Source organism: Pipistrellus kuhlii, unplaced genomic scaffold (assembly GCF_014108245.1).
Source record: "Pipistrellus kuhlii isolate mPipKuh1 unplaced genomic scaffold, mPipKuh1.p scaffold_m20_p_8, whole genome shotgun sequence".
Taxonomy (NCBI): Eukaryota; Metazoa; Chordata; class Mammalia; order Chiroptera; family Vespertilionidae; genus Pipistrellus; species Pipistrellus kuhlii.
The window spans coordinates 27,076,067-27,095,308 of NW_023425584.1; the positions used below are offsets into that span (position 1 = coordinate 27,076,067).

The 19,242-nt window shown below is 41.9% G+C and overlaps 1 protein-coding gene across 6 annotated transcripts in view; it reads right to left on the reverse strand.

The window, feature by feature from the left end:
- Positions 1–1,724: 1,724 nt before the first annotated feature.
- Positions 1,725–19,242, reverse strand: part of KDM3B (lysine demethylase 3B) — a 57,771-nt gene continuing 40,253 nt past the window's right edge. For 2 of the 6 annotated variants that reach the window (XM_045576540.1, XM_045576542.1), the window contains 13 exons: positions 17,547–17,654; positions 16,379–16,506; positions 15,150–15,423; positions 14,222–14,463; positions 11,096–11,362; positions 9,656–9,827; positions 9,101–9,191; positions 8,829–8,959; positions 7,698–7,817; positions 6,151–6,290; positions 5,707–5,883; positions 4,872–5,006; positions 1,725–3,196 (listed from right to left, as the gene is read on the reverse strand). In XM_045576540.1, coding sequence (XP_045432496.1) covers positions 3,092–3,196; positions 4,872–5,006; positions 5,707–5,883; positions 6,151–6,290; positions 7,698–7,817; positions 8,829–8,959; positions 9,101–9,191; positions 9,656–9,827; positions 11,096–11,362; positions 14,222–14,463; positions 15,150–15,423; positions 16,379–16,506; positions 17,547–17,654 — 2,090 coding nt within the window. In that variant the 3' untranslated portion in view covers positions 1,725–3,091. Of the gene's footprint in view, positions 3,197–4,871; positions 5,007–5,706; positions 5,884–6,150; positions 6,291–6,375; positions 6,399–7,697; positions 7,818–8,828; positions 8,960–9,100; positions 9,192–9,655; positions 9,828–11,095; positions 11,363–14,221; positions 14,464–15,149; positions 15,424–16,378; positions 16,507–17,546; positions 17,655–19,242 lie in introns of those variants that run through there. The other 4 variants (XM_036425006.2, XM_036425003.2, XM_045576541.1 and 1 more) reach the window with 3 other exon arrangements.

Genomic DNA, 19,242 nt, shown 5'->3' on the forward strand with positions numbered 1-19,242 from the left:
GCTCCATCCTGACATCCCAGCCGCCCCCTGCCCTGCCCACACGGTGCCGAGAGGCTTAACCATCCCACAGGATGTTTAAGAGGAAGAACAGCCATGGCTTCTGGGCGCTGATTGTGGGCCAGGCCCCGAGCCAAGAGCTTCCCGTGCATTATTGCGGTGAATCCTCACCACCACCCTCTAAGGCAGAGGTTATGATTATCCTCACTTCGAAGATAAAGAAACGGGAAGCTTGTGGAGGTTCAATAATTTACCAAGTGTCACAAAACCACTAAGTCATGTGTTTAAGATACGAACCCAGGCAGTGTACTTTAAATAGGCTTCTTTTCCCAATGATGACTCGCAAATCCTCCCAGGCCCCATAAAGACATCTACCCAAGAATTCTTGAAGTCAAGGTATAGCTGTACCTGACCACCCCACCAATCACCCCGGTTTGAAGAAAAACCCCCTATCTGACCTGCGTTTTCAGCATCGTCAGTGCCTAAGCTTTGCAGGGGAGCCCTGTGCTCCTCTGGGGGAGGGGAGTCAGGCCTTCTTGGAAGGCCTGGGGTCTAGGTAGGAGGTGGAACAGGGAGCTCCACCCAGCTTCACTTCCATCAGCAAGCAAGCACTGGAAGCTGTGTATGCCCCAATTCTGAAGCCATTTATACCCAGAATGTAGGCTAGCCCCAGCCCGCCTCCCGATTTTCACCAAAGCAACGAAGGCCAACCTCCACAACTCCCCTTCTCCCCGACGCTTTCCTTTCCTGTCCCCTCCACATTCATCTGCCCTTGATGTGGAGGTGTAATCCTGGCGGTCACAGCATCACCCCGTGCCTGTGCAGGCTCAAAGGAGGTGCTCGGAGCTCTGAACCTGTTATGGTCCTATTCAAACTCGTTATCTTTTGAACCTCACGGCGATCTATTTCCACCCTGATAATTGTATTTCCAGGCTTAAACACTTTGGAAGTCATTTCCAACAGGCTTGAGAAGTGGCCTCTAATGACCCCTCTTGCTATTCTTTACAACTTCCTCTTGAAAAGGCCTTTTCTAATTAGAGTCCAGTCTGTCCTAACTCCTCAAGCCACTTTCATTGCTGTTTGATAACAACAAATCCCTTTTGGGGTCTTCTCCTGCCAACTCTGAGATGGATCTAGAGCCATTTCCTAAGTGGGCAGCCCGGCTACCTGCTTTGAAGACCGCCCCCCAGCCCCTCCCCGGCAAACTTCCCCAGGAAGGTAGGGTCCCACCTTCTCCACTCCATTCACTACGAGTATAAATAACCCCTCCTCCTGTCCCTCTGATGTGGCTCCCTTCCCTTCACCCTCAAGCCCTCAAACCACAATGATCTGGCACTTCCCTTTCCCAATTTGGAACAAATTGAGAAGCAAAGGATAATTAGATGCAGCAATGTAATGAAGATCTGAAAACAAATCGTCCTCCACTTCCAACCCCCCCTCCACCTGGCCTTGCTTTTTATTTCCTTTTTTATATTTTCATCGATTTCAGAGAAAGGGAGAGGGAGATAGTAACATCAATGATAAAATAATCACTGATCATTAATCCACTGAGCCACCTGCATGCCCCCTATTGGGGATTGAGCCTGAAAACACAGCATGTGCCCTGACTGGGAACTGAACCGTGACCTCCTGGTTCATAGGCTGATGCTCAACCATTGAGCTACAATAGCCAGGCTGGTTTTGTTCTTAGAATGGCTGGCACAAGAAGAATTTAGTCCACTCAAAACAGATTTGTTAGATTTTTAATAAGAACATGGAAATCCCAATCAGCCCTTCAACAAAATTAAAATACAGAAAGTGAAATTAAATGTATTCTACAGTAAATGACTTTTATTAAAAAAACAAAAACAAAAAAAACCTGTGAACATATAAACAAGCCTTCAGGGCACTACAGTACAGCCAGAAAGAAGATACATTATCCAATGTACCCATGGGCCAATGAATTCCATTATTTTCAAATAAATTTTTAATAAAACTCCACTGAGTTGGAAAGTTTCACTGAAAATATTTCTGGACAAAAACCCCCAAAAACAAAAAGCCTCATGTAGGAAAATCACTTTCCCTCAAATTTGGAACTGTTACGCGGAGTCCGTCCCGAGGGAACGCTGGTGACAGATGGAAATGTTCCTGGAGTCACCGTGTGTGTGTGTGTGGAGCACACCACAGCTCAGACAGGACAACGCTCTTTCTCAGATGGCTGTTCCCTCAAGATAGGACTGAGATGGGAGGGGGAGAAACAAAAAGAATCCCAAGACGCCAATTCTTTTAAATTCTGCTTTGGCTGATTTTGTGCTATAATGGGCAGTTGATTTCTAAAAAATCATATTTCTTCAAAGTGTTTCATCGAAAGGAAGACTAAATGTAATGTGCCTTTCCTCATAATCCAGGAAAACTGCGGTATTTCAAAAGTTCTAAAAATATCTACTTTCATGAAATAGTAACTATTTCACTACAAACCTATTTTTCACTAAATACACACATTCCTAATCCTGGAGCCTCCTGGGAAAAGCAGTGGGTCCTCCCTGGGTCCTGCAAGACCCCAGTGTTCACGGGGGAGATAGTGGGGAATGGCTTCACCCTGTCTCCTGGGATGGGCTGTGTCAGAGGTCACGTGCAGAGACACTGCCAGGCTTCCACCAGGCATGTTTAAGCAATGAGCCCCTACTTGTACCAGTTATGTGATTCCCCATACCTCCAAACATTCCCAATTAACTAGGCACGAGAGAAAAAAAAAGAAAAAAAGAAAAGAAAGGTGTGCCCACAGTCCTGGTTTCCACAAATCCCAGATCATAAGACTTCAGGAAAGCCAGCGATGTTCAGGCCATTCAGTCCCAAAGACCACAGGATGGGAATGTGGCACCCTCGGCTTGGGGTCCGAAGCTGTGTGTGAACTGTGCAGCTTTCCTGTGTCACAGCCTTCAGTGTTGAGGCAGCGTAGAAGAGAGTGGCTGGAGTTTGTAATACTGACCACACTGGCTCCGGGTGAAGCACCTCTGCTCCAGCAGAGCCCTGCCGTTCCGGTTTGTGGGAGTGAAAGACCTGCTTCACAGGGGAGTCTGCAATCTCTCCAGCCTACGACCGGGCCAGTTTGGACTCATGAGCCTTGAGGGTGCCAACAGCATCTTTCACTGCGTGATAGATGATGTTCTTCACCTGGGGAGAGCAAACGGCAGTCAGAGCATGGCAGCCCCTGTTGTCTCTGCAAATGAAAACGTGTGTTCTAGGCTGCCTATATGCCTGCTGTTAGTGAGGAAGGCCCTCAACCAGGACTGTGTGCTTCCCATACCCATCCTAAAGCAGACTTACAAGTCACATAGGACATAAGGTCTATATTCAAAAAGGAATAATGAAATCATTTGAAAGGCTATCTAATCATCACCATCTATGTGCTTCTATGTGCTGTGCATGACTACTAAGTTCTTTATGTGGACTTTCATTTAATTCTTACCATAATCCCATGAGGTACATTTTATTATTATCTCTTATTTTACAGACGAGAAACTGAAGAAATCAAGGTTCCAGGATTAAGAACCTCGCCTAAGGTCCTGTAGTGAATAAGAATGCACTCAAAGTGGGCAGGTAGGATTATTGGGTATTTTCCCTGATATTTATTTTCTAATTTCTCTAGAATGAGGTAAGAAGATAGAGTAAAAGTTACTGAAATAAAGTGAATAACTTAAAGATAGTTTTAAACTAAGATGGTGAGTATTCTGAGGAAGGAAAGCAGGGAGATGGGATGGAGACTCCAACAATGTTTATGTTGTATATATTATATGTATGCATATACGTGTTTTTCTTCTTAAGCTGTGTGATGGGCACACAAGCCCCTTGTGCTACTCTCTACTAAATTTTTGTATTAATTCAACAAATATTTACTGAGTACCTACTATACAACCAATATTGTGCTAGGGAAAAGCAGAGAATAAAATGGTAAAATCCTTGCCTTCATAGTTTAAATAGCTTATACTATAGTAGGGATAGAAATCAACAGATAAAATACAATGTTGGGTGGTAAAAAAATACCACAGAAAATATAAAGCAGAGGATGGGACGTAACCTGATAGAAGGTGAAACCTAACGGAGGTGTCATCTGAAAATATGTATGCCTGAATATTTGCATTATGTCTATAATGTCAATGTTATCTACTTATCAATATGATTATACTCTGTATAAGAATTTGATGGTTGAAATGGTTTATAATTTTGAAAAAGGAACAGGTTGAAGGTGACTGAAAATACCAACAACCAAGAAAAATCTCCAACCGCACTGGCCACTGACCAAAGAAGACACACCTGAGCCACAGGCTGATGGAGGCAAACAGGCCATTAAGTGAGAGGCTGGAGTGTGTACTCAGAATGCTGAAGTTCTGCTCAGGCAATCTTGCTTCTTTCTTCTTCTATGCTACTAAAGCACCCGGATGTGAACAATGAAGTTCTGCCCTTAAAGTTCTAATCCACTTTAGATACAGAGGAAAACTGAATCTGATTGTCCAGCTTAGATCTACAGGGGGAAACAACCCCCACTCCTCTTAGGCCATGGACTGAGTCATTAGCAGAGCTCTAAGCGACTGAGTCTGCACAGAAATCTGCTCTGAGAAGCCACTCCAGAGAAATATCCCTTCTCAGAAAAAAAACTGTCACAATGCTTTTCTCACCTGACTGGGGAAGTCAGTCTAGTGGCAGTGAACACTGAAACAGTCTGTATCCCAGGGCGGAGAAAGAGAAGACTGTTACACTGTGAATTATTAGGTTAAAACATGAGTCTTCTCTACTCTCCACAGTTTTACCTCCCAGAGCATACTCTCAGGAAACAGAATGTGCCTCCTATGTGTGTAATCGAGTAGGAGATGAGAAGTGAAGGAGTAGTTATTTACCTGCAGTTTATCCTCATGATTTGTATGAGTGTTAGAGAGATGCCTGAATTCCTGCGTCAGGCGGAAACAGTGCTTTACATGTTCTGGAGATACAAAATCTTCTGCTACTTTTATGCAGCTGTATAGATTGTGCACCTGGGAGGGAAAATATCAGGCATTAGAGTTTAGTAACATATGCAAAATTATATAGTTAAAAAAACAACTTCAGAAATACTTATAATAATTTCATTTTTATAAAGACAACACTTGTGGAAAAACTGTAAGTATAAATTTATAAATATAAAACATTAGTATATGCATAGAAAAGTATCTAGAAAAATATATACAAAACTATTAACAGTAGGCTACCTCGGAGGAAGGCAGGATGAGGGGATCAAAAAGGGGTATGGGAGCGTCTACCTATGAACCAGGAGGTCACGGTTCAATTCCCAGTCAGGGAACATGCCCAGTGGGGCATGTAGGAGACAGCCAATCAATGATTCTTTCTCCATCATTAACCGTTTCTATCTCTTTCTCCCTCTCTGAAAAAAAAAAAAATAAAATAAAATAAAATAAAATAAATATATATATATATATATTTTTTTTTTTTAAAGGGGGGGAGGGTAATGGGAGTTGAGCTGAGACTTTCACTTTTTCTTTAATAGTTTCCATTGTTTGAAAAATTCTAAATGAGCATTTAAAATCACATAGAAGAAAATTAAAAACCAAACATAAATTGTATAATAGTTTAAGAGCAATCTGTCTAATCCAGCCATTTATATTTATTGCCAGATCAGCAGGAAAGAAATAAAGAAGCTCATGGGACTATGAGGCCCAGTTCCTGAAATGGACCCACCTGGTGTGGGGCTCCAGCAGGTATGAAGACGGCATCTCCCAGGAACTGAACGATGGCCCAGCCTTGCACACCATATTCTTCGTAGAGTCTCTTACGAAGGGTCTGGTCCAGGTACCAACTTTGGTCATGAATTGGGTCATGATCAGGGGGATTCTCTTGGCCTTGCTCTTCTCCAACCTGAAGCCATGACCAAAACACAAAGACGGAAAGATCAATAAATTACGAACAGCATATATCCAACTTGTTGTAGCAGTGTCCCTCGTGGGCCAAAGCTTTCTTCTAAACAACATCCTCTCGGTGTAGATTCAGGCCTTCGGGGCATTTTGACGAGAGGCACAGGTCTGTAATGCCAGAAACCCACATGAAACACCTTAGGCAGGCTGTCTCTGCATTCGCGGACCTGCATTCTCGGACCTGCAGTCTGCAACCTGGGTGCCACCTCACCTTGCGGAGCAGCTCCCGGATCTTTTCCGCGTCCTTGGCTGCGTAGATGTGCCACAAAGCACCGGGCTTCTCCTTTCCATCGTGAATCCTCTGCTTTGTCACATCATCGGCATCTCCCTCGTCTATTGTCTTGAGTACTTCTGAAAAGAGCAAAATGCCACTTTTCAATATAACCAGTCATTTTAATACTTCTGAGTGAAGCAAAATGTCTAATTCAAACAAATTTAGTCTCTACTGTTCTTATGTCTCTGGAATAATACAAGATAAAATCAAAAGTCATATAGGTCTAAGCTTCCTAAACACAGGAAGAGCAATCTTAATCTTTCTTATTTCACAGACACTGGGCATTTTTTTGGAGGCATAGCTTTCATTTACAACGTATTTCTTTAAAAAACTATATTTTTATTGTTTTTAGAGCGGAAAGGAGGGGGTGAGAGAAACATCAATGATGAGGGAGAATCATCAATTGGCTGCCTCCTGCATGCTCCCTTACTGGGGATTAAGCTAACAACCTGGGCACGTGCCCTTGACTGTAATGGAACCTGGGACCCTTTAGCTGCAGCTGAGCCCTTTAAAACATACCTCTTGTTCAAACTGTGTAATCATATCTTATGTTCAAACTGCACGTTAGCTCCTGCTGCAAGTGCAAGTAGGTGAACTCTACACTTTCTCAGACCTCTTCTAAATGCTATGGATGCTACGGGTTTAAAGTCATGAAGTATAAAGCTTCTCTGGCAAGTTACGGGGGCTGGCTTCTAATGCTTATATAGTACAACCTCTCAAAGGACAACACAGTGGAAGGATCTGTAGATGTGCAGTATCAAAAGCAAATGTATGGCAGGACATATACCAAAGTAATAATACTGATTATCTATGAACCTTGAGATTTTGAGTTACTTATTTTCTTCTTTAAAATTGCCTATGCTTTCTAAAACTTCCATAATTAACACATATTAATCTTATACTGAGATAGCAGGGAGTATAGATGCAGCAAAATATACTTTCATGCTTCATTTCTGTGCAAGTGACCTATCTTTATCATCTGTCATCCACAGCTGATCTGGCTGATGACCAAGTAGGCTGGTTTGCCATTCCTTCTTCATTCCTCTTTGTGGTGCTACACATTCTCCCAGAATGACTAGTCAGATACACAAGTAGCCTCTTCTCTGCTAAAACCTTCTTGTCTAAAAACATACGCAGGGCACCATATTAGGCCTGGAAGAAATTTAAGAAAAAGCCACTGCCTGATTGGCGTGGTTTAGTGGTTGAGTGTCAACCTATGAACCAGGAGGAGATGGTTTGATTCCCAGTCAGGGCACATGCTTGGGTTGCAGGCTCAATCCCGTGTGGGGTGTGCAGGAGGCAACCGATCAATTATTCTCTCTCATCACTGATGTTTCTATTTCTCTCTCCCTTCCTCTCTGAAATCAATAAAAATATATTAAAATAAATAAGTAAAAGAAAAAGCCACTGGCCCTGATTGAGGGGAAGACACCCAATTCTATTCTCAAGGCCATGCCTCAAACAGTGGATTCTAGAAATCGTACCTTCATCATGAGCACCCTCCCCGACGGGGATCCCAACATACACCATCACGTTAACTGCATCAGACACATCCAAGTGAAGGTTTGTTGTGCCAACTCTTCTATCTTCCGCTGTTATCAAGCCTGAAGGCAAAAGGTAAAAGAGAATATGCAAGGTGAAAGAGAATATTTTGAAGAATCCATATAGACCCTGCAAGTGAAAACATACTCGAAGATACTTTTAATTGAATAACATTGGAAGAATATCTTGTTTATGACTTTCATAGCATTTTAAGACTGATTTCTAGCTTGGTTGATACTACTGTTTTACTAGCATCGATTGGCGGCTTCCTGCATGCCCCCACTGGGGTATCCAGCCCACAACTTGGGCATGTGCCCTCATCAGGAGTTGAACTGGCAACCTTTCTGTGGACAGGATGATGCCGCACCAACTGAGCCACTCCAGTCAGGGCAAAAATGATTTCCTCTTCAAAAGCAAAACGGATATGGGCATTAGGACATATACCAAATATAGCTTGGCCCTCGCTAGTTTGGCTCAGTGGATAGAGTGTCAGCCTGCGGAACAAAGGGCCCCAGATTCAATTCTGATCCAAGAAACGTACATTGGTTGCAGGATCCTCCCTGGCCCAGAGCCCTGGTCGGGGCTCATGCAGGAGGCAACCAATTGATGTGTTTCTCTCATATCAATATTTCTCTCTGTCTTTCCCTCTCTCTAAAAAATCAATAGAAAAATATCCTCGGGTGAAGATTAAAAAAATTAATAAAATAAACAAATACAGCTTGGTTTTCACAGTGATTTAGGACGTTATTGAAACTTCACAAAGAGCTGGTTGGGTAGCATAGTACTCAGCTTCTTCACTGTTACTTTATGAGTCCCTTAAAAACCAAGAATCATGTTTCCTTGTATAGAATTTTTGAGAGGATACTTTCTAACTACCATAGATATACAAACTGACTGGACCCATATAGATATTATGCAAACTAGTATGATGAAAGCAAACATATTCAAGACCATCCTGGATACTATTAACTTCTCTAGCACCTGACACTGCCCTCTATCATCTCTATACTCCCTTTATAGGTAAAATGGGAACAATAATGTCCAAAAAGAGCAATATGGCCTCACTCTCATACCATAGGCATTGTACATCTTGGGGCCGAGATCAGGCCTTACGAAGTAGCTGGGTAGCCTAGAGGCCAGATTGAGTCTGCCATCTCGTTTGGTATATTCTGGTAGAGGAAGGTTCTCCATCAGATCTTCAAACCTACAAAAAAAGCAGGAAAGATGACTTAATTTGTTAACTGGTGGAAAAAGGCAAAGAGGCAAAGTTCATTTTTCTGTGATGACTTTATGACGGCTTCAGCAAGGAAAAGTCTCTCAAGACGACCCACTGTAATTCACTAACCTTGTTGGCATCATGTCCCGAAAATCTTCCCCCGGGGGCCAGTCCTTGAGTTTGAGCACCATTGGCTGTCCATCTTCTGACCTTAATCGTTCTGGAAGACAGAAACACTTTTGCAAACATCTGCTGGGTTGGCTGTTGTATGATTTTCCAGGGACTACAAAATTTAGGAGACTAAGAGAAGACTAAGCTCTTATTTTCAGACTTGTAAACTCCCATAATGGACTAGATGGGCTGTTTTTCTCACCCACTGCTTTAGTACACCTATAATTTTCCACCTCAGAGGAAAGGCAAAGAGGCAAAGTTCATTTTTCTGTGATGAATTCTATCCCCCTTCCTTAGGGTGAAAGTGTGCTTCACACACTCTGTGGATCACATGCTTAAGCTCAGATGAGCTCTGGAAGGTATGCAATTGCCAAGCTAGCTACCCGGTTAGCAACAGGCAAAAATGTTCCTCCCACCAAGAGGCTATATGTTGCTATTCTGTGGGCATAACTGAACACAGAGATGCTTACTTCCCAGTTTGCCATTATTGAACTAGATATAAGAGCTACTTACTGCATATGATCTCAAAGCCATCCCAGAAATCCCGAACTTTCACATCAGAAATTATAGCACAGTTCCTGCAGTTCACCAAGTCCACATCCTGGTCTCCAAATTCTTGGCTAAAGGCTTCTGGCTTCCAGAGTTCAGACTTGAGCTTTTTATGTACCCCTGAAACCAGCACTGGCTGTGGAAAGAAAAATATCCCACTTAGGAAATACTCTGAGCTCAGGGTGAAGGGAGATAATAGAAGGGTTTTCTGGGGGCCAACTTTTCTTGTCCATGATGATTTACTGTTCCTTCCCAGTTTTAGAATCTCTGATTTCAACCTGTCACCTACAGAAAATAAAAACCATTCCTACTGGGGATGTGCCCGCAAGCAATGCATATGCCCTTAACCGGAATTGAACCTGGGACCCTCCAGTCTGCAGACCAGTCAAGGGCATGTACATTGGTTGCGGGTACATCCCTGATAGGGGGTGTGCAAGAGGCAGCTGGTCGATGTTTCTCTCTCATCAACGTTTCTAGCTCTCTATCTCCCTCTCTTCCTCTCTGTAAAAAATCAATCAATCAATCAATCAATAAATAAAGAAGAAAAAAATTAGGCAGTGTTATCACACTATCACAAAAACTTGTATGTCCTGCCGGGACCGGTTTGGCTCAGTGGATAGAGTGTCGGCTTGGGGACTGAAGGGCCCCGGGTTCGATTCCGGTCAAGGGCATGTACCTTGGTTGCGGGCATATCCCCAGTAGGGGGTGTTGCAAGAGGCAGCTGATCGATGACTCTCTCTCATTGATGTTTCTAACTCTCTCTCTCTCTCCCTTTCTCTCTGTACAAAAATCAATAAAATATATTAAAAAACAAAGAACAAAAAACAAAAAAACTTGTATGTCCTTAAAATATTTACCTAGAAAAAGTACGACCCACTTCCACCCACCCTGATCTCACTACACATCACACTGAAGGATTTTCCCCTAAAGGTGTCATTAATGCCACCTAACAGGAATTTCAACAGACCTATTAAGAACAGAGGTCCACAGCTTAGAAATAAAAGAATCCATAATGTTTTCTCAGGAATCTCTGATTTTTAAAAAAATATATATTTTATTGATTTTGTACAGAGAGGAAGGGAGAGGGATAGAAAGCTAGAAACATCGATGAGAGAGAGTCATCAATCAGCTGCCTCTTGCACACCCCCCTACTGGGGATATGCCCGCAACCAAGGTACATGCCCCTGTCCGGAATCGAACCCGGGTCCCTTCAGTCCCCAAGCCGACGCTCTATCCATTGAGCCAAACTGGTCTCGGCAGGAATCTCTGATTTTTAAAAATCCAAGAAAACTCGAAGTAGCAAGACTGTCTATAATGAACTTCCGTGTGTCTCTGAGAGAGACTTGCAGCTCTCCGGAGGCTGCGGCAGATAGGCAGCACAGGGAACTGCCTATTCTCGCTTACCTGGCCTTGCTTCCAGCACTCTCTGAAGATCTTCCAATTGTTTTTGTTGCTGGGGTCATGGAGACAGAGAAGCCTCCCATCACAGAGCCAGGAGTGAGAGGTATGGGGGTCCAGCACATTTAACCCCATCACCATCTCCTTCACCTCCTTTTGGGTGTCAGTCACGTTGCAGGCCCGCTTTGCAGCATCTGAGGTTTTCTTATTTTCTACCACTGAGGCAATAATGTGGTCAAGGAAGTTGGGTAGACTGGCCTTGTTCTTCACTCCCTGCCAGACACAAATCCACAGGTAAGTTTGATGGAGGCAGCATGAAAAGAGCATTCACAAATTTGTCTAATAGTTGTATTCATAAGAAGGAGTTCTGCTTACTTGATTAGATTTCATAAGTTTAAATGTCTTTTATAATTGGAGGAAGGAACCTATTAAGTCAGTATCTTAAATTTCCCTATCCTTCATATTTGCTTCACGTTAATGAAAGTACAGAAAGATCCCCTATGCCTCAAGAGATTTGATACTCAATAAATATCTTTGCATTCAGCCCTTAATTTGTATTAAGCATATGCATGTAGACCAGAGGAATCACAAAATACTGTGAGTGAAAAATATAATTTACTTTGTGGGTTATAAATTTTGTGATTATAATGCCCAAGGGATACATAAAATAATTGGGCTTTAGTAAACTAAATAATCCTATGCCTGCTATACCTAAAGTGTTACTAATCATTGTCTCTATTGAGTACATGTAATCATAAAACATCTTGAGAAAGTTTAAAAATAAAAATAAAAACTGGAAGGGGAAGCTAAGAGCAAGTATAAAAAAAAATAGCGGCAAAGTAATTTCTTTAAAGTCATTTATCCAAAAGAGACAAATAACCCATACTGTACAAGGTTCAACCATCCACAGTTCATTAAATTTCAGCTATTAATCATAAAATAGAATGAGAAACATGTTTATGTACTACTTTGAAATGATCTTCAAGATATATAAACTGGAAACAGAAAAACACTATGTAGAACATTTGTGTAAAAAGAGGGGACAAAGCTATGTACATATGATAATATCCCTGAAAGGACACTCATGAAACAATAGTGACCTCTAGAAAGGAAACATGTGGCTGGGAGACACCAAGGAAGACTTTTCACTGTATCTTTAAAGTTGTGTACCTTGTGAATTCACTTTTCAGCAAATGCTTACTAAGCACCAGTATGTGTCAAATACTGTGGCACTGGGGATATAGTGATGAATAAAACAATAAAAAATGCCTTTAAGAAGAGGAGATCAGACAATAAATAAAATACACATTAAGTCAGGTGGTAGTTTAGTGCAATGGTAAAAATAGTAAGTGTAGAAAAAACAGATATGAGTGGAGGATGGAAGTGGGATGGACTTTTTAAAAGGTGGTCTAGGAAGTCTTGCTGAGAGGGTGACATTTTGGGAGGGAGGAGAGGAAGTTGATGAAGCAAGCCATGTGGTTACCCGAAAAAGAAAGCTCTAGTGGAGAAAAGGACAAGTGCAAGGACTCTGAAGAGGTGCATGCCCGACCATGTTCAAGGAATAGCAAGAAGTTGTGAGAGGCCGGAAGAGGGTGAACAAGAGGGAGAGTGGTAGTTGAAGTCGGAGAAGTGAGAAGACATATAGCTGGGGTGGAGCCTTAAAGTCCACTGAAAGGATTCTGCTTATGAGAGAAACAGGAAGTCTATAAAGGATTTTAGGCAGAGGTGACATGTTTTGACCTATAATTAATTAATTAGTTAATTAAAATATTTTTATTGTTTTCAGAGAGGAAGGGAGAGGGAGAGAAACATCATTGATGAGAGAGATCCACTGATTGGCTGACTTCCACACAGTCCTTACTGAGGATCGAGCCTGCAATCTGAGCATGTGCCCTTGACCAGAATTGAACCTGGGACCGTTCAATCTGCAGGCTGACACTCTATCCACTGAACCAAACGGGCTAGGGTTTACCTGTATTTTATTTTATTTTATTTATTTTAAAATGTATTTTATTGATTCTTCACAGAGAAGAAGGGAGAGAGATAGTTAGAAACATCAATGAGGGAGAGTCATCGATCAGCCGCCTCCTGCATGACCCCCACTGGGGATGTGCCGTCAACCAAGGTACATGCCCTTGACCGGAATCGAACCTGGGATCCTTCAGTCCACATGCTAACATCCTATCCAATGAGCCAAACTGGTTTCAGCTTGACCTGCATTTTATTTATTTATTTATTTTTAAAAATATATTTTATTTATCTTTTTTTTACAGAGAGGAAGGGAGAGAGAGAGAGAGCTAGAAACATCGATGAGAGAGAAACATCGACCAGCTGCCTCTTGCACACCCCCTACCGGGGATGTGCCCGCAACCAACGTACATGCCCTTGACCGGAATCGAACTTGGGACCTTTCAGTCCGCAGACTGAAGCTCTACCGCTAAGCCAAACCGGTTTCGGCTTGACCTGTATTTTAAAAGGATTACCTAGCTGCTGTGTAAAATAGACTGCAGAGTGAAAAGAGAAGCAATAAAGAGGGCCTGAGAAAGGAATTTATTGCAAAAATGCACACAAGAGGATGTTGGCTCAGACCAGAGGGAAAGCAACTGACTTATGAGAAATGAGTGGACTCTATACATTTTGAAGATCAAATTGAAAGGATTTGCTGACAGATTAGATATGAAATATGAGGGGAGTCCCAAATGATTGCAAGATTGGAGAATGGAGATCCAACTGGCCAAGAGAGAAAAACTGAAGGAGAAGCAAGCAGGCTTACTGGTAGATCAGGAGTGTGGTCTTAAGAAGTGTTAGGTTTGGGGCATCTGTTAGATGTCCAAGAGAATACAATACCAATATACTGCCTATGTAAAAAAATAAAAATGAATGCCTGTCAAGAAAACAAAGTAGTTTCTACTGATGATAGATAATTTCAATGTCTCATGTCCACTGACTTCCTAACATGGCACAAAAGGTTCACTGCTTAAAAGGACCCCAAACTTTATGTGAAGAAGGATTGTTGGCTGGACAATGTAGCCAACACAAGTCACCCGCCTACCCTCGAACCCAGCTATCATATTTCTGATGGTTCTCGCATGGAGAAACAGCAACGGCGTGAGTTGTAGAGAGGACACTTACTGCTGAGGATGTAGAGAAGACCGGGGGGAAGGGTATGCCTGTGTCCAAGGGGGTCTGAGGAAGCTTTCCGGGACCGGAGTGAAGGAGGTCTCGAAGGCTAGAGCCTTCGGTTTTGTTGGAGGCAGTGGGACCCAGTAACAGACTGTTAAAAAGCTTTGGAGTCTTTGCAGTGGAGTTGAACGAGTCCAGCCCAAAGGGTGAATGAGACTCTTTACTGAGCACCGACCTCAGGGACCCTGCTTCTGAAAGAACATAACCGGGAACAGCATTAGCACAACAAGGAACACCAGCAGGCAAATGACTCCTAAAAATCAGCCAAGGGGGAGGAGGAAAGCCTTTCCTCTCCTCTCCCCTGCCCGACACACTATGCATGGTTTGTCTGGGCCAAGCCTGATGAGCTAGAACTATGGTAGGTTTCATGCCAAAGTGAAGCTCTCCTACTTCTTCCTTTCTTTCCCAGATCTGGATTTCACACTTCTTTTGTTCCCATCCACCTTTCACTTCCCTCACTTTCTAAGACAGTGTTTCTTCCGTGGGGAATCACCTCGAGTGCTTGTTAAAAATGGAGATTCTTGGTCTTGTCCTCATTTAATAGTTCTGGTGGGGCACATGGAATCTGCATTTTTAATGATTCCCCAGTGAAAACGGTTTACCCCTGGCTGCATAACAGAGCCATTTGGGAAGCTTATTAAAAATCGTGCATCAATTTTGTCTAAAAGAGGTCTGGGGTAGAGACCAAGGCATGTGCCTTTTTTAAAAAGCTCCACTTCTAGAAAAAGTCACATGCGATCCCCTTGTTTTATGTGATCAGCCAGAGAAAGCAAGTGGCATGTTTCATAAATGTTGATGGTAATGTGTGAGTCTGAAGAATCCAAGAAAAACTCAGGTGATCCACCCCATGCAGGGCAGAGGCTTCTGTTCATCTCACCTTTTGTTTCTTCTTTAGCTTTCTGAGTTGCCAAATCTGCCAACCAGTGCAGGGCAGAGGAGGGTGGGGCTGTGTCAGGACAAAGGGGCCTGATGGCTTTTAGCTCACTACTGCTGTTTGATGCCAAACTGTCCGCTTTTGGAGGCTCATCAGCTCTGATGTCAATGCTGTCAGCTTTGGGATCGGTCTCTGGAGTTGTTACCGCTGCAGTTCCTCCTCCCCCTGAGAAGGTGGTTTCACTTCCAGAAGAGGCACTAGGGTTTATGGTAGGAAGCTAAAGCACAGAAGGCCAACACCAACATCGTTAGAGTGCTGTCCTTGTGGAGCAAAAATAATGGCTACATAGGTCTAGTTAGAGGACTCTAAGTCAGGGAAAACAGTCTGAAACTATCCTGTAAACTGTTCATTCATTCAGTCAATATATATTTATTGAGTCATATGATGTGACAGAAACTAGCTAGGTTCTGTGGAAAGAGCAGTGAAAAAGGCTTGAAAATAAAACATGGTTTTGTTTAGCACGTCTAAGGCTCAAATTGGGCAATGGCAAATTGGTGATCAGAATCTGACTAGAGCTGTTTTAAAGTTAAATGAGATAATATATGCAAAGAGCTTAGCTTATTTTCTGGCATACATAACTCAATAAATGTTTATTATTCTATTCTTGAAACTTTCATATGATTTGCTTTAATACGGCAACTCTACTGAAAATATATCTTGAGGTCTCTCAGCATTAATCTCTGAGCCTTTTATTGACTAGATATTAATAGTAGCATTCCTGGAAGGGCCTCCAAATATAATCAGTTAGTTGTGTATATGTGAGTTTAAACACACACACACACCACACCCCAGCCTCTTGTTCAAAAGTCACAAATAGGAATGACTTCTACCTCTGACACAGCAATGAGAAAACCAGACTCCCTTTGGAGGCTGGGATTGCTTTCAGGTCAGCAGGCCAATCTTCATATCTCTGTCCTTTATACCTAACATGACAAGGACAGGATCCATGCACAGAGAGGACTATATTCCCAGTAACCTTTTCTACACTCTTCACCTACACTGGACCCTGAGGTATAAATCTTGACAAGATACAAAGAATCTCTTTGTATTATTTATCAACTAAAATGTGAATTGGCTTTAAAGATGAATCAAGAGAAACTTGTACCAGTCAGAGGGAATTAAAATCCCTTGAATAACTCATATTAAAGTTTCACTCACAAACCCCACTTTACCTGTGATATCCCATTGGTGACAGCAGGTCTCAACACAGATTTGTTTTGCCGACTAATACAAGGGCAGTTTGCTTTAATTCCCCATTTGCCCCGGGCAGCATGTACCATATCTCCAATATTATAAAGAGCTGGAAAAGAGACACAGTAATAATAACAATAACATTAGAATTCTCGTATGTTCAGGTGTTGTGCTAAAGACCTTACTTAAAGTCCCCCCCAAAAAACACAAACACTAGAAAAAGTGGGGAGAAAAAAAAGGCCAATGTGAAACTGACACAAACCTTTAACTAATGCTTAGACCAGAAGGGAGCAGCACCCTACCACTGCACTCAGGGAGCCCTCTGCTTGGAAGCACTGGGGTATAAGGGTGCAGGTGTGCTCCCCGAGCCCCAAGCTTTCTTTTGTGAAGAAAAATATAAGCAGGAGTTTTGCAGGCTCACCACCGCTAATGCATATGTGTTAGTGGAGATGCGCAAGTTGGAAACAGACTGTCAAGAGGAATCAATGAAGTAAACTGGGACTTCGACACAAACACAACCAGTTACTCCTGCTGTTAAATTGCCTTCCTCAGTTTGATTAGCTTCATGTTTGATTAACTTCAGCTGGATTTTTAAAAACCTAAAACCAAAAGTCTTTCTGACAGCATGGGATTGGATTTTTCTATTTTGGCCCTGCCAACCATAAAAATGTAAAATGATATGTAGAAAGGTAATCAACCTCTCCAATAAGAAAGGTGAAGCAAAATGTGTGCAGTGGCTGCACACAAGCTAACACCTCTCTAAATATTCAAATCCTTGGAGAAATCTGGTGAGGCTTAAAAAATATATAAGGCTGGCATCAACTATTTCACCAACTTTATAATGTATAAATTCTATCTTTTTTAAAAAAATATATTTTATTGATATTTTACAGAGAGGAAGAGAGAGGGATAGAGAGTCAGAAACATCGATGAGAGAGAATCATCGATCAGCTGCCTCTTGCACACCCCCTACTGGGGATGTACCTGCAACCAAGGTACATGCCCTTGACCGGAATCGAACCCAGGACCTTTCAGTCCTCAGGCTGATGCTCTATCCACTGAGCCAAACCGGTCCCGGCTAAATTCTATCTTTAAATCCCTCCTCTCCCCTGCTTCCACATACCAAGTCTAAAACAGGAATTTCCTTACCTGTGCCAGGGATAATCTGTGTGGGCATTAGATTCTCTGGCTCATGGGACTGCCCCTTTGCACATTTCAACCAGGAGAAAACCTCTTCATCACCCATCTCCTCTGTTTCTGAAATAAGTAAAATGCCTTCACTTAGGAGGTCACAAGACAGCACATTTCCATCTCCCTTCCTAAAGTTCCCTTGGAGCCCTTTGCAGTCAATGCCCCTTTCTCAACCCTTGGCCACCAATGATCAACTTTCTAACACTAAAGTTTTGCTTTTTTCTAGAATTTCATATAACTGGAAGTATACAGTATATAGTCATTTGCATTGGGTTTCTTTTGTTTAGCATCATGATCTTGAAATTCATCCATATTGTTGCATGTATCAGTAATTCATTCCTTTTTGTGGCTGAGTGGAATTCTAGGGTATGAATGTACCCTATTTTGTTTACCCATTCATTGGCTGGTTTCCAAATTTTGGCTATTATGAATAAAGCTATCATAAATATTCAGGTACAAGGACATGTTGTAATTTCTTTTATAAATACCTAGCAGTGGGATGCTATGTCTTCGTCTGGCTTTGATATGAGTGTGATGCTGCCTTCATAAGTGAGTTCCTAAGCATTTCCTCCCATTTTCTCAGTGTGTGTAGAATTGGTATTATTTCCTCCTTAAATGTTTGATACAACTTTGGGCCTAAAGTTTTCTTTGTTGGAAGATTTTCTAAACTACAAATTCAATTTCTTTTTTCTTTAAAAAAAAAATTTTTTTTAAAAATATATTCCATTGATTTCTACAAAGAGGAAGGGAGAGAGACAGAGAGCCAGAAATGTCGATGAGAGAGAAACATCGACCATCTGCCTCCTGCACCGCCCCCGCTGGGGACGTGCCCGCAACCAACATACATGCCGCTGAGCGGAATCGAACCTGGGACCCCTCAGTCCACAGACTGACGCTCCACCACTGAGCCAAACCGGTTTCGGCCAAATTCAATTTCTTAATATTAGGTTATATAGGTTGTATTTCTTCTTGAGAAATTTGACAGTTTGTGTCTTTCATGAAATTTGTCCATTACATTTAAGTTGTCAAATGTTTCAGTATAATGATCTGTAGTAATGACCTATCATTCCTACTATTGGTAAAGTGCATCTTCTCACCCTTTTTTTTTAAACTAGTTTTCTCAAGCAGAAGTTTAGCTGTTTGAAATACTGCTTCTTTTCTAATATAAGTGTTTAGTGCTTTAAATTCCCCTATAAGTGCTGCTTTAATTGTATTCCACAAATGTCAATCCACTGTGTTTGAACCTTATTTATTTCAAAATATCTTCTCATTTCTCTTGTGATTTTCCCCCCTTTGATCCACTGGATATTTAAAACTGTGTTGTTGCCCTGGCCAGTGTTGCTCAGTTGGTTGAGATCATCCATGTACTGAAAGGTTATCGGTTTAATTCCTGGTCAGGGCACATGTCCATGTTGCTGTTCAGTCTCTGGTAGGGGTGTGTGTATAGATATTTCTCTCACACTGATGTTTCTCTCTCTCTCAAATCAATAAAAAAATATTTAAAAACAAACAAACCAAAAACCCCCAAAAGTATGTTGTTCACTTTACAAATATTAGATTTTTCCAGATAAGTTTCTATTTCTAATTTATTCTTTTGTGGTAAAAAAATATACTCTATATGAATCATCTTAATTTTATTAAGATTTAGTTTATA